At 45.4% G+C, this 12,443-nt stretch overlaps 1 protein-coding gene across 3 annotated transcripts in view; it reads right to left on the reverse strand.

The window, feature by feature from the left end:
* tmem117 (transmembrane protein 117) overlaps nt 1–12,443 on the reverse strand; it is a 461,344-nt gene that overhangs the window by 14,572 nt on the left and 434,329 nt on the right. For all 3 annotated transcript variants that reach the window (XM_063057677.1, XM_063057674.1, XM_063057675.1), the window contains exon 7: nt 4,882–5,011. In XM_063057677.1, the coding sequence (XP_062913747.1) occupies nt 4,882–5,011 (130 nt within the window). The remainder of the gene's footprint in view (nt 1–4,881; nt 5,012–12,443) is intronic.

Consider the following 12,443-nt stretch of genomic DNA (forward strand, 5'->3'; position numbering starts at 1 on the left):
CCCTCATCTATACGCCTGGTCACCTCCTCAAAGAACTCTATCAGGCTTGTTAGACACGATCTGCCCTTCACAAAGCCAAGCTGACTATCCCTGATCAGACCATGATTCTCTAAATGCCTATAGATCCTATCTCTAAGAATCTTTTCCAACAGCTTTCCCACCACAGACGTAAGGCTCACTGGTCTATAATTACCCGGACTATCCCTACTACCTTTTTTGAACAAGGGGACAACATTCGCCTCCCTCCAATCCTCCGGTACCATTCCCGTGGACAACGAGGACATAAAGATCCTAGCCAGAGGCTCAGCAATCTCTTCTCTCGCCTCGTGGAGCAGCCTGGGGAATATTTTGTCAGGCCCCGGGGACTTATCTGTCCTAATGTATTTTAACAACTCCAACACCTCCTCTCCCTTAATATCAACATGCTCCAGAACATCAACCTCACTCATATTGTCCTCACCACCATCAAGTTCCCTCTCATTGGTGAATACCGAAGAGAAGTATTCATTGAGGACCTCGCTCACTTCCACAGCCTCCACGCACATCTTCCCACCTTTATCTCTAATCGGTCCTACCTTCACTCCTGTCATCGTTTTTTTCTTCACATAATTGAAGAATGCCTTGGGGTTTTCCTTTACCCTACTCATCAAGGCCTTCTCATGCCCCCTTCTTGCTCTTCTTAGCCCCTTCTTAAGCTCCTTCCTTGCTTCCCTATATTCCTCAATAGACTCATCTGATCCTTGCTTCCTAAACCTTATGTATGCTGCCTTCTTCCACCTGACTAGATTTTCCACCTCACTTGTCACCCATGGTTCCTTCACCCTACCATTCTTTATCTTCCTTACCAGGACAAATTTATCCCTAACATCCCGCAAAAGATCTCTAAACATCGACCACATGTCCATAGTACATTTCCCTGCAAAAACATCATCCCAATTCACACCCGCAAGTTCTAGCCTTATAGCCTCATAATTTGCCTTTCCGCAATTAAAAATTTTCCTGTCCTCTCTGATTCTATCCTTTTCCATGATAATGCTAAAGGACAGGGAGCGGTGGTCATTGTCCCCCAGATGCTCACCCACTGAGAGATCTGTGACCTGACCCGGTTCATTACCTAGTACTAGATCTAGTATGGCATTCCCCCGGTCGGCCTGTCCACATACTGTGACAGGAATCCGTCCTGGACACACTTAACAAACTCTGCCCCATCTAAACCCTTGGAACTAATCAGGTGCCAATCAATATTAGGGAAGTTAAAGTCACCCATGATAACAACCCTGTTATTTTTGCACCTTTCCAAAATCTGCCTCCCAATCTGCTCCTCTGTATCTCTGCTGCTACCAGGGGGCCTACAGAATACCCCTAATAGAGTAACTGCTCCCTTCCTGTTCCTGACTTCCACCCATATTGATTCAAAAGAGGATCCTGCTACATTACCCACCCTTTCTGTAGCTGTAATAGTATCCCTGACCAGTAATGCCACCCCTCTTCCCCTTTTTCTGCCCTCTCTATCCCTTTTAAAGCACTGAAATCCAGGAATATTGAGAATCCATTCCTGCCCTGGTGCCAGCCAAGTCTCTGTAATGGCCACTACATCATAATTCCATGTATGTATCCAAGCTCTCAGTTCACCACCTTTGTTCCTGATGCTTCTTGCATTGAGGTACACACATTTCAGCCCTTCTACCATTACACTGTTTATTCTGCTTCTCTTTTCTCAAAGCCTCTCTGTATGTTAGATCTGGCTTTACTCCATGCACTTCTTTCACTGCTTTATCGCTCTGGGTCCCATCCCCCTCGCAAATTAGTTTAAACCCTCCCAAACCATGTTGGCAAACCTACCTGCAAGGATATTGCTCCCCCTCGAGTTCAGATGCAACCCATCCAATCTGTACAGGTCCCATCTTACCCAGAAGAGATCCCAATGATCTAAAAATCTAAAACCCTGCTCCCTGCACCAACTCCTCAGCCACGCATTCAACTGCCATCTCCTCCAATTCTTACCATCACTGTCACATAGCACTGGCAGCAATCCTGAGAACGCCACCCTTAAGGTCCTGTTCTTCAGCCTTCTGCCTAGTTCCTGAAACTCACACTTCAGGACCTCATCCCTCTTCCTGCCTATGTCGTTGGTCCCAACATGTATCACGATTTCTGGTTGCTTTCCCTCTCGTACCAGGATGTCGTGCACCCGGTCAGAGACATCCCGGACCCTGGCACCCGGGAGGCAACAAACCATGCGGGTGTCCTTCTCACATCCACAAAATCTCCTGTCTGCTCCCCTGACTATACAGTCTCCAATGACGACAGCTCTCCTCTTCCCCGTCCCACCCTTCTGCACCACAGGGTCAGCCTCAGTGCCGGAGGCCCTGCCACTGTGGTTCACACCTGGTCGGTCGTCCCCGCCAACAGTATCCAGGACGGTAAACTTATTATTCAGGGGAATGGCTACAGGGGTACTCTGCACTACCTGTCTGCTCACCTTCGCTTTCCCCCTTCTGACTGTCACCCAACGACCTGCTTCCGACAGCCTAGGTGTGACTACCTCCCTGTAGCTCTCATCTATGACTGCCTCATTCTCCCTTATGAGTCGAAGGTCATCCAGCTGCTGTTCCAGATTCCTTACATGGTCTTCCAGATCGCCCAGCCGTATGCACTTCTGGCAGATGTGACTCTGCGGGAGAGGGGCGTTCCCCCAAGACTGCCACATCTCACATGAGAGGCACATCACTGTCTCAGGAGACGTTGTAAAAACTAACTGCGAGCTAGCTTGTCCTCCACCTCTTCTCGTCAAAGCCTCTCGAGTCAAAGCCTCAAAGCTCCACTCCACTGGCTTAAGGCTTTAGATCCTCGAGGCTTTAGCGAAGAGAGGCTTCACTCAGAGAAAGCAAAGGGAAAAAGGCTCAAGTAATTTCCTTCCCTTCTTTATATCTGCTCAGCTAGGACAGTAGGGAAGACGGGCAGAATAGTGCAATGCTCCTCTAGTGGGATGTAGGAAGGCAGGGAGACCTCCAGTATCGCTGATGACTACAGCTGCGAGAAGTGCATCCCGCAAACCACATTAAAGAGTTGGAGCTGGAACTGGATGAACTCCGGATCATTTGGGAGGCTGAAGGGGTGATAGGTAGGATATGCAGAGAGGTAGTTACGCCCAAGGTGTAGGACATGGGAAACTGGGTGTAGTCAGGAAAGGGAAAGGGGTTAATGAGCCAGTGCAGAGTACCCCTGTGGCCATCTCCCTCAACAACAGGCTTTGGATACTGTCAAGGGGGTGAGGGGGAGGGTGAGTCACGGTGCTTGGGTCTCTGCACAGAGTCTGCCTCTGTGACTCAGAAGGGAAGTGGGGGGAGAAGGAGCATGCTGTGGTGAGAGGGGATTTGTTAGTTAGGGGAACGTAGGAAGTTCTGTGGGTGAGAATGAGGTTCCCGGATGGTATGTTGCCTCCTGGGTGCCAGAACCCAGGATGTCTCGGATCGAGTCCTCAGCATTCTTAAATAGGAGGGTGAACAGCCAGAAGTTGTGGTCCATGACGAGATTCTGCATTGGGAGCTCAGGGAGTTAGGTGCTAAGTTAAAGGGCAGGACCTCCAGGGTTATGATCTCAGGATTGCTACCCGTCTCACGTGCTAGTGAGGCCAGAACTACGAAGATTATACAGTTTAATATGTGGCTAAGGTGTTGGTGTAGGAGGTAGGGCGTAAGGTTTTTGGATCATTGGGCTCTCTTCCAGGGAAGGTGAGACCTGTACAGAAGGAAGGTTTATACCTCAACTGGAGGGGACTAAAACCCTAGTGGGAATGTTTGTTAATACTGCATGATGGGGTTTAAGCTAGAGTTGCAGGGGGATGGGAACCAGAGTGCCAGAGCAGTTAGTGGAGAAGTTATGGAGGCAGATGTTGGTAAGACTTCAGACAAGGATAGAAATCAAAAGGTTGAGCATGGTATGACTAGTGTCCTGAGCTGTTATATTTCAATGCAAGGAGTATCATAGGAAAGGCGGATAATAGTGCTGAAGGTGAGGTAGCTGGTTTACAAACAGAGGCAATGTGTAGTGAGGAGAGGCTGTCGATAGAACAAAATTGCAGTTAACAGGATGAGTTGCAATGTAAAAGGTGGGCAAAATCGAAAGGGTGAATACAGGACTGAAGATGTTGTATCTGAACACGGGCAGTTTACAGAATAATTTAGATGAACTTGCAGCACAGTAACAGAATGGCAGATACGATGTTGTAAGCATCACTGAATCATGGCTGAAAGATTACAGCTGGGAGCTTAATGTCCAAGGATACATATCATATCGAAAGGATAGGCAGGAAGGCAGAAAGTGCCAAGTCTTTATGTATATTTAAGGCAGAGTTGATAGATTCTTGATTGGTCAGGGCATGAAGTGATACGGGGAGAAGCCAGGAGATTGGGGCTGAGAGGAAAATTGGATCAACCATGATGAAATGGTGGAGCAGACTCGATGGGCCAAATGGCCTAATTCTGCTCCTATATCTTATGGTCTTAAAACATACAGTGAAATGCAGTATTTGCAGCAAATCAAATCAGCGAGGATTGTGCTGTGTAGCCTGCAAGTGTCACCATGCTTCTGGTGCCAACATATGATGGGCGCATCTCACCAGAGCACCCAGAGGAAACTCACGCAATCACAAATTCAGCTGGAATTGAACCCCAATCTTACCACTGGTACTGTGGTAGCATTATGCTAACTGCAATGCTACCATGATACCCTATTATTCTCTATATAACTGCAGAATAATTGTACTCACCAGGCAGTGTAGAGTTAGCAGGCTATAGAACAATTAGATTTAGGCATTCATACATAATTCCCTCTCAAATTTCAGCATTTCCCTAACTATTCTCATGTTATGGGTCATACCTGTGATATAAATTGTATATTCGTTCTTGAATACCCTCCGGAAGTGAGGCAGCCTTAATTGAATATGTGAGGTGGGAAGACCTGGAAGGTTGATTTCCAAATCTCCCATGAACTGTGGAAACTCCCAGTCCTATGAAAACAAAACATACATATTTGTCACCAAGCTATTGATGACATCAGTGGATATGATAAATGATAAGACCAATAAGATGTCCTGAAATCATTATTTAATAAAATCCTTCTATTAAACAGATTAAAATATGAGATTCCTATCCTTTTAACTGTGACACATCCACTTTTGATTGTTCCATATATTCCTTCCAGTTAATATAGTTTTATTATGAAGTATAAAGAAAAAAAAGGATTTTCACTGTAAGGGCATTAATTCCTGACACTTTTGAACAAACTTATTGCATCAATGGCTCAATACATACTTCCCAATATAATTACTTTCAGCCCAAAATGCACAACCAACTTGTAAAGTCATTTTAAAGAGACTTTTTTTTAATGATTGCGATTAAATATTTTAAAATCATGAGCCCAAATGAAGGCGTTTCAGCCCAAAACATAGATGTTGCCTGACTTGGTGAGTTACTCCAGCATGTTGCGTGTTGAGTTTCTCCAGCATGTTGTGTGTTTCTCAAAATCATAATTTGTATTAGCACACATGTTCATTTAAAAGTATGAATCTACAGACAGTAATTTAACCTTTTTTATTGACAATTGATAAGAACCATGCAAACCAACACATGCAAGATTGTACCAGACGATTTAGGGCATAATGGATGCCATTACAGTTTCAAAATGGGACCCAAAATGCATGGGCAAAATTGTGTGATGAATCTAACAGAGGCTACAAGAATGACTCAGAGGAGTCAGTCAGTGTGCCAGCTTGGGTTGACACCAATACCCACACCACCATCATGTAGCTGAACATTCCAGCTAATGTCCCCCACCAACCCTGTACAGTTGAACATATTTTACAGATTTTAACGATTTACTTTATTTGTCACATATACATCAAAGCATGCTACTATGCTGCCCTATGCAGGAAGGATACCCTTCTCTTTCTAAACCATCCCTAATGGGCAAGGAAACCATGCTTCCACTTTTGATTCCTTGGGTCCTGGTATGGTTTATAAAGTCCAATATAGGTCCTTGAGTCCTGTGAAGGATCTGGAGATTCTACCATAGGAGAGGCGAGTAGACTTTGATGTGGCAAGTGGTTGAGCTTTTTAGATCATTGCACTCATCCTCTACTTACTGTCATCATCATCGTCAGGTGCCGTGCCCAGTTTCAGCTTTGACTGACATGGCCCACACACTCCTGTTTTGGGTCAAGTGGATCAATTCATTGGTATTCATTTCCATTTCTCTGGCTGCTGTCTCCATCATCATTTGTTCCTTTTGCTTTTTTTCCATCAATCTTTCCCATAGTTACCGTGCATTCTAACTCCTCTTTCCTAATCACATGCCCAATGAGTAGCTTTAAATTATTCATTTCAGTAATGGTAAGTCAAACAAACCAACGCCGTTGCTAGAGACCAATTATGGGGAGTTATATTGTATGACGCGCTCTCTGATCCAATCCAATGATAATGTTCAAATGTCGAAGAATTGTACTCAATCCTTTATTAGTAACTAGCAAAACATACAACCTTGAAGTGATGAGACCAATGAAACTAAAACCAGCGATATTAAATGTACTTGTTCTTTTTCCTTTTTGCGCCTTGCGGCACATCGCAGTTTTGCCATCTCCATAGCATTCATCTGTTCTTTATGAGGGCGAGTTGCTAGCTCAATGCTCAACCAGCACAGATGGACAGTGTGCAAGGAGCTGGCTGGATTCAAACTTGGGACCATTTGCCTCGAAGTTCAGTGCTGAAGCCACTAAACCACTGGCCGGCTTATTAAATGTACTTAAGCGGACTTAATTACAGTTAAGTGAAGTTAAATGAAAATGGTTAAATGGAATTAAATGGTCAATAAAAAAAGGTTCTAAGATTCAAAGGTTCATTTTGTTGTCAAAATATGCATGTACAGTACAACTCTGATATTTATCTTCTCCAGATAGCCATGAAATACACACGAAAAAGAAAAAGAAACAAAACTCGCGGATCCCAGAATCTCCCGCTCTCTACCCCACAGAAAAAAAACAGCGACAATAACGATCTCTGACCCTGTCACCAGCAGAAAAAACAGCGACAATACAAACCCTAACCCCCTCACTTGCAAAAAAAAGACAGCAACAATAACAACACATCCCCAACCCTTTCTCCACAGAAAAAAAGTGACAATAACAATCCCCGACCTCCTCACTTGCAAAAAAGATCAGTAACAGCAGCATCAAAAACCCCTACCCCATCTTCACACAGACAAAGAACTAACAGATCACCCACCCGCCAATCTGCCACAAGAAATAAAACACCGAAAAACTGAACGAGACCAATATAAAGTACAGTCCAATCACATAAATCTCAGAATACTGAACTGTCCTTCATGACTCAGAACTCCCACCTGGTCTGAACTACGGTCTCCAGAGCATTCAGCTTGATACTTCAATCTTCCTCACCACTTTGAGATAGAGTTGTTCACGACCCCATGCCCCACCTCTGGTCCCTTGCACAAATCAGCTCGTGTTCTCGGTCAATTTCGGCTCCCTGTCTCTGATCTCCACAAGTCAGCTCTCAACACAGGAGAGTGCTAGATCATTTGATCGAGTTCCAAATTGTTCCAAACTCCAACAGTTTCCATAACACAAACAAGACAAAAAGAACAAGCAGGAGGCATAGAAAGAGTGAAATAATTTAAAAGATTTACTATCTGAAGGATGTCACCTGAGGAATCATTGCTCATCTTGACCATCAAAAGTAAATCACACCCAGCATTCTCCTACTCTAAGCTAACCAGAATGAGTCTAAAAAGCATGAACATGTAATTAAAATTCTTCACTTCTAGTACGCCCCCACACAAGTGATTAGCTACCATAATAAACATAATAAATGCACATCAGATAATAAAATACAGATGGAAAACAGATGCATGGCTCCTACAATTTCCTTAAATTAACATTTTTCAAGAATGCTTTGAGGATACCCCTCTGGAAATTGCTTGATGTAATGAAGCTTAGAGTAGTATGCTTCCTTTGGGAGTATGGTGACAGACAATGTGACCTACTCATTAGACCTAGTTGAGCATGGTCCAAGCCTCTGAGGATGCTGCTCCAAGAGAAGATATCCATTTGTCCACACTGCCAGTGGATTCTGCAGAGGCAGAACTGACAATACTTCCTCAGCACTTTGAGGTGGTTCCTATAGCTTGTTCCTATCTCCAAAGCATACAGATGAGCAGAGGTCACTAAGACCTTAAGCTTGGAGCCAGGGTTGAGACTCTGGATCTTCAAACATGCTTTTGCTCAGGCAGTCAGTGCACCGGAGGGAGTGGTGGATCGCACTTAGTGGAATGTCCCAGGTTATAGAAGTTAATCAACATTATTGTGATCTCATCATAGATACCTCCAGTCCAATGTAAAGTGCCTGCATGTTGATCACTATTTATTTCTGCCAGACCTTGGATTGATTTGGTGAATACAGGATGTGTGGCAGTAGAATTAATGTCTTCAAAGCTTCTGCACACACGTGCTGCTCCCTGACTAGGATTCTCCAAAAGACATTGACTTGAGAATGAGTGTGACAGTGACGGATTGAGGGCATGCAGAGAGGGACATGAGGGAAGAAGCACAGTCTGCAGGGAGCCTTCCTTTCCCGGGTTATCAAGACACCATCAGGGAGGAGGTACACGAGCCTGAAGCTGCACTCTTATTGTTGTAGGAACAGCCCCTTCCACTCTGTCATCAGATTTCTGAAAGGTCCACGAACCACGAACACCACCTTGCTATCCTTCTTTTACAATATTTATTTTACTTTATATTGTCGTGCACTATACTGCTGCCACAAAAAAAACAATAAATTTCATAACACAAACCTGATTCTGATTTAATTCTCTTGCTACCAACTCTGCAAGGAACAACGTAAGGTGTTTGTGCTGCAGTAAAGATGTTATAATTGAAATCTGCCACCGCTGCAGTAACCCCCCCACTGCACTTACAAAGTATAGTCTGGCTTTATGAATGCAGAATGGCTGTAATCCAGGGGTTCCCAACCTGGGGTCCATAACCCCTTGCTTCATGGTACTGGTCCAAGGCATAAAAAGGTGGAGAATCCCTGCTCCTTTTTTCCACGTGCACCCATGCGACAGTGCTCCTCCAAGAGGACCACAACCTTGTCGTGCCTGTCTCAATGACCTAGAGAGCTACGCTGGCTGGGGAGTCAGGCTCTAATGCTTTAACTCTTGGTAGGATCTCCAATGCCTAACAGGTCAAAGGGTAGAGGACAGACTAAGACAGGTTTACCAGTCCTCCAAGTTTAGGGGTTCAGCTCAGGGTTAACAACCCTGACTGGTAAAACAACACTATTATGGAAACAGCAATGAAGAATCCATCTGCATCTGAATGTAATGATATTCATGAGTCTCCACCTGGGACTTGCATGACTGACAGTAGTGAAAACCGAGAGGATGTCATGGTCCGGATTGGGGTCCCTTTAAATTTACCTTGTTTATGTTACGATCCGGACCGTTGATTCCCCGTTTTCCCGTGTCCCTCGACTGTGGTGATTAGAGGCAATTAATGCTCGGCTGAACCGGTAGTTTATAGTCTCTGGCTTTCAGCGTTTGGCACGGGAGCGTCTGCAAAGTCATCCAAGGTGCGGTGTGCCGATGTCATCTGGCCGGAGCAAGCCTAGTCTCTGCCGAAGCAAGTGCCAGTAATTCGCCCTTCCTCACCGGAGCAACCCTGTCCAGTTACCTCGCCAAAGCGAGCCTGCAAAGTTTCCTCACCGAGGTGGGTCTGTCAGTTAACCCGCCGGAGAGAATCAAGAGCCACTGTCTACTGTTCCCGGGCCGAGTCGAGAGCTCGCCACTACCCGGAGGCTCCAAGTCAATTATTGGCTCCGGCGGCATTCAAGCTCCAAGTCAAGTCATGGCCCTGGCGGCGTTCAAGCAACAAGTCAAGTCCTGGTCCTGGCGGCATTCTAGCACCGTCAAGTCATAGCCCTGGCGGCATTCAAGCACGAAGTCAAGTCCTTTCCCTGGCGGTTTCCCAGTTCTGAGTCAAGTCCTGGCCCTGGCAGTCTGTGATTCCTGTTCTACCCCCTTGTCTGAATCCCTTCTCTGCCCCTCTCACCTCTAGCCCTCGTCTGCAGCCCCCGCCTGCACTTCAGTCTAGTTCCATCACCGGAGCTAGATAGGTACTGTCTGGTATTCATTCGTGTTGTTCTTGTCTTGTCTGGTCCTCGCCTCTGTGGGGGTAAGTCTGGCCGTCTTGCCGTTGCCCTGTGGGGAGTCATGTCTTTTCTTGTCTTGTCCTCACCTCCGTGGGGTAAGTCAGGCCGTCTTGCAGTTGCCCCGCAGGGGGTCATGTCTTATCGTGTCTTGTCCTCGCCTCTGTGGGGTAGGTCAGGCCGTCTTGCCGTTGCCCCGCGAGGGGTCATGTTCTGTCTTGTCTTGTCCTCGCCTCCGTGGGGTAAGTCAGGCTGTCTTGCCGTTGCCCCGCGGAGGGTCATGAGTCCCGGCCCTATGTCCTGGACCCAAGGAGGGGTCCCGACTCTGTGTTCTGTGTATGTGTCCATGGTTCCATGTACCTGCTCTCCTGAGACCGAGGCTCTGTTTTTCCATGTTCCTCCTCTCCCTAGCCCATGTCATGTCCACGCCTGGTCCTGGGGTGCGAGCCCGAGGCAAGACCCAGGTACTGGTCTCGGCTCGGAGTCCATACCCTAGCCTCTTCATGTCTCCTCTAGTTCTGGGAGCCGATTCCAAGTCCTAGCCCAGACCCTTGTCCCAGCCTAGTCGTAGTCCTCAGTCCTTGTCCAGTTCACTACTCCTGCTCCTGCCTAGCTCTCCTGGTATCGAACAATAAACTAAATTGAAGTAACCTCACAAGATGTGTCTTGCATTTGGGTCCACCCTTGCTCCCAATGCCCCCGCCACTGTGACAGACGAAGCGATAAGGGAGGGGGTGCGGGATCCTAGGCACCACCAAAGATGGAGGACCTTCATTGGTGCCCTAAATGCCAGCGGTATAAAGGGCAGTAATTAAAGTACCCACACAGCAGTGCGGCTGCCTGCTACTAATTGTGAATGGTTAGGCATCATGACATTTGCTCACTGTCTTGGCATCAGAAGCAACAGTGCTAGTTTGTCCTTTTCTGAATGTTGGTGTCTATTGAATTTATTCCAACAAATGTTTTGTTTGATTAATTGCTCAGGTCCATCGTTTTACGGTTTTAATGTGCTTGTAAGGACTCAACCCAACAGTCTGATCCCCTTTACCCCACTATGTCCTTTTACCTCTTCTCACCTGCCTATTACTTCCCCTTGGGTCCCCTCCTCCTTCCCTTTCTCCTATGGTCCACTCCCCTCTCCTATCAGATTCTTTCTTCTCCAGCCCTTGACCTTTCCCATCCACTTGGCTTCACCTATCACCTTCCAATTAGCCTCCTTCCCTTGCTCCCACCTTTTTATTCTGGTATCTATCCTCTTCTTTCTCAGTCCTGAAGAAGGGTCTTGACCGGAAACAGCAATTATTTACCATTTTCCATAGATGCTGCCTGACCTGCTGAGTTCCTGCAGCATTTTTGTGTGTGTTGCTCTGGATTTCCAGCATCTGCAGTCTTTCTTGTGTTTATGAGTCTGATTTTCTGCTGAGTTTTTTTCTGATTCTTCCTTCCTTATTACACTATGTTTAGTTACAGTTGGAAGCGATATTGGAATTAATCCCTACGGTTTAACAAGGTGCATTGACTCTATGCAATCTGAACCAGAATTCCATATGACGGCAATCACTGGTGGCATATACTTCCCAAATAAAGAGAGACACATAGTAACATAATTACATTTAGGCAAGCTTAGGCAAGGGGCCCAAAAGCAGTCTTCAACCAATTGAGCAGCCGGGTAAAGAAAATAGACAGAATAAGGAAAATAAATGCAATGAGAGATGCTATGCACTACATGGTAAATTATTGTACCCCAACCAAGTTATTAAACATGACAATCTGACCTGCAAACTCCCTTGATATGTCACATCTACCTAACAATATATTCTGGAAATATCTGCAAGCAATATTCTTGCACAAAGGCTTAAACAGTTTGATATGTGTTACTCTCTCCATTGTTTCAATGAAGTTATTGACAAATTTAAAACACTTACTTCTACCATTAAAATAGCAGAAAGAAATATAAAATTCGTAAGAGTGGAGGGATTTAATCTTGTCATCCATACTGAAAATATAAATGAACTGAAGGATGAATCTAAGAATTTATCATCCTTGGATTGTGTTGGTTGCTAACACAAATGATACATGTCTCGATGTACATGCGATAATAAATGAATCGGAATCTGAAATATAAGAATCTAAAACTGAGGGTTACTGCAGGCTACTATCAGTAGGCAAAGTTCAAAGTAAATTTTATTATCAAAGTACATAAACGTCACTATATCCAACCCT

This window comes from Mobula hypostoma, chromosome 9 (genome assembly GCF_963921235.1).
Source record: "Mobula hypostoma chromosome 9, sMobHyp1.1, whole genome shotgun sequence".
Classification (NCBI taxonomy): Eukaryota; Metazoa; Chordata; class Chondrichthyes; order Myliobatiformes; family Myliobatidae; genus Mobula; species Mobula hypostoma.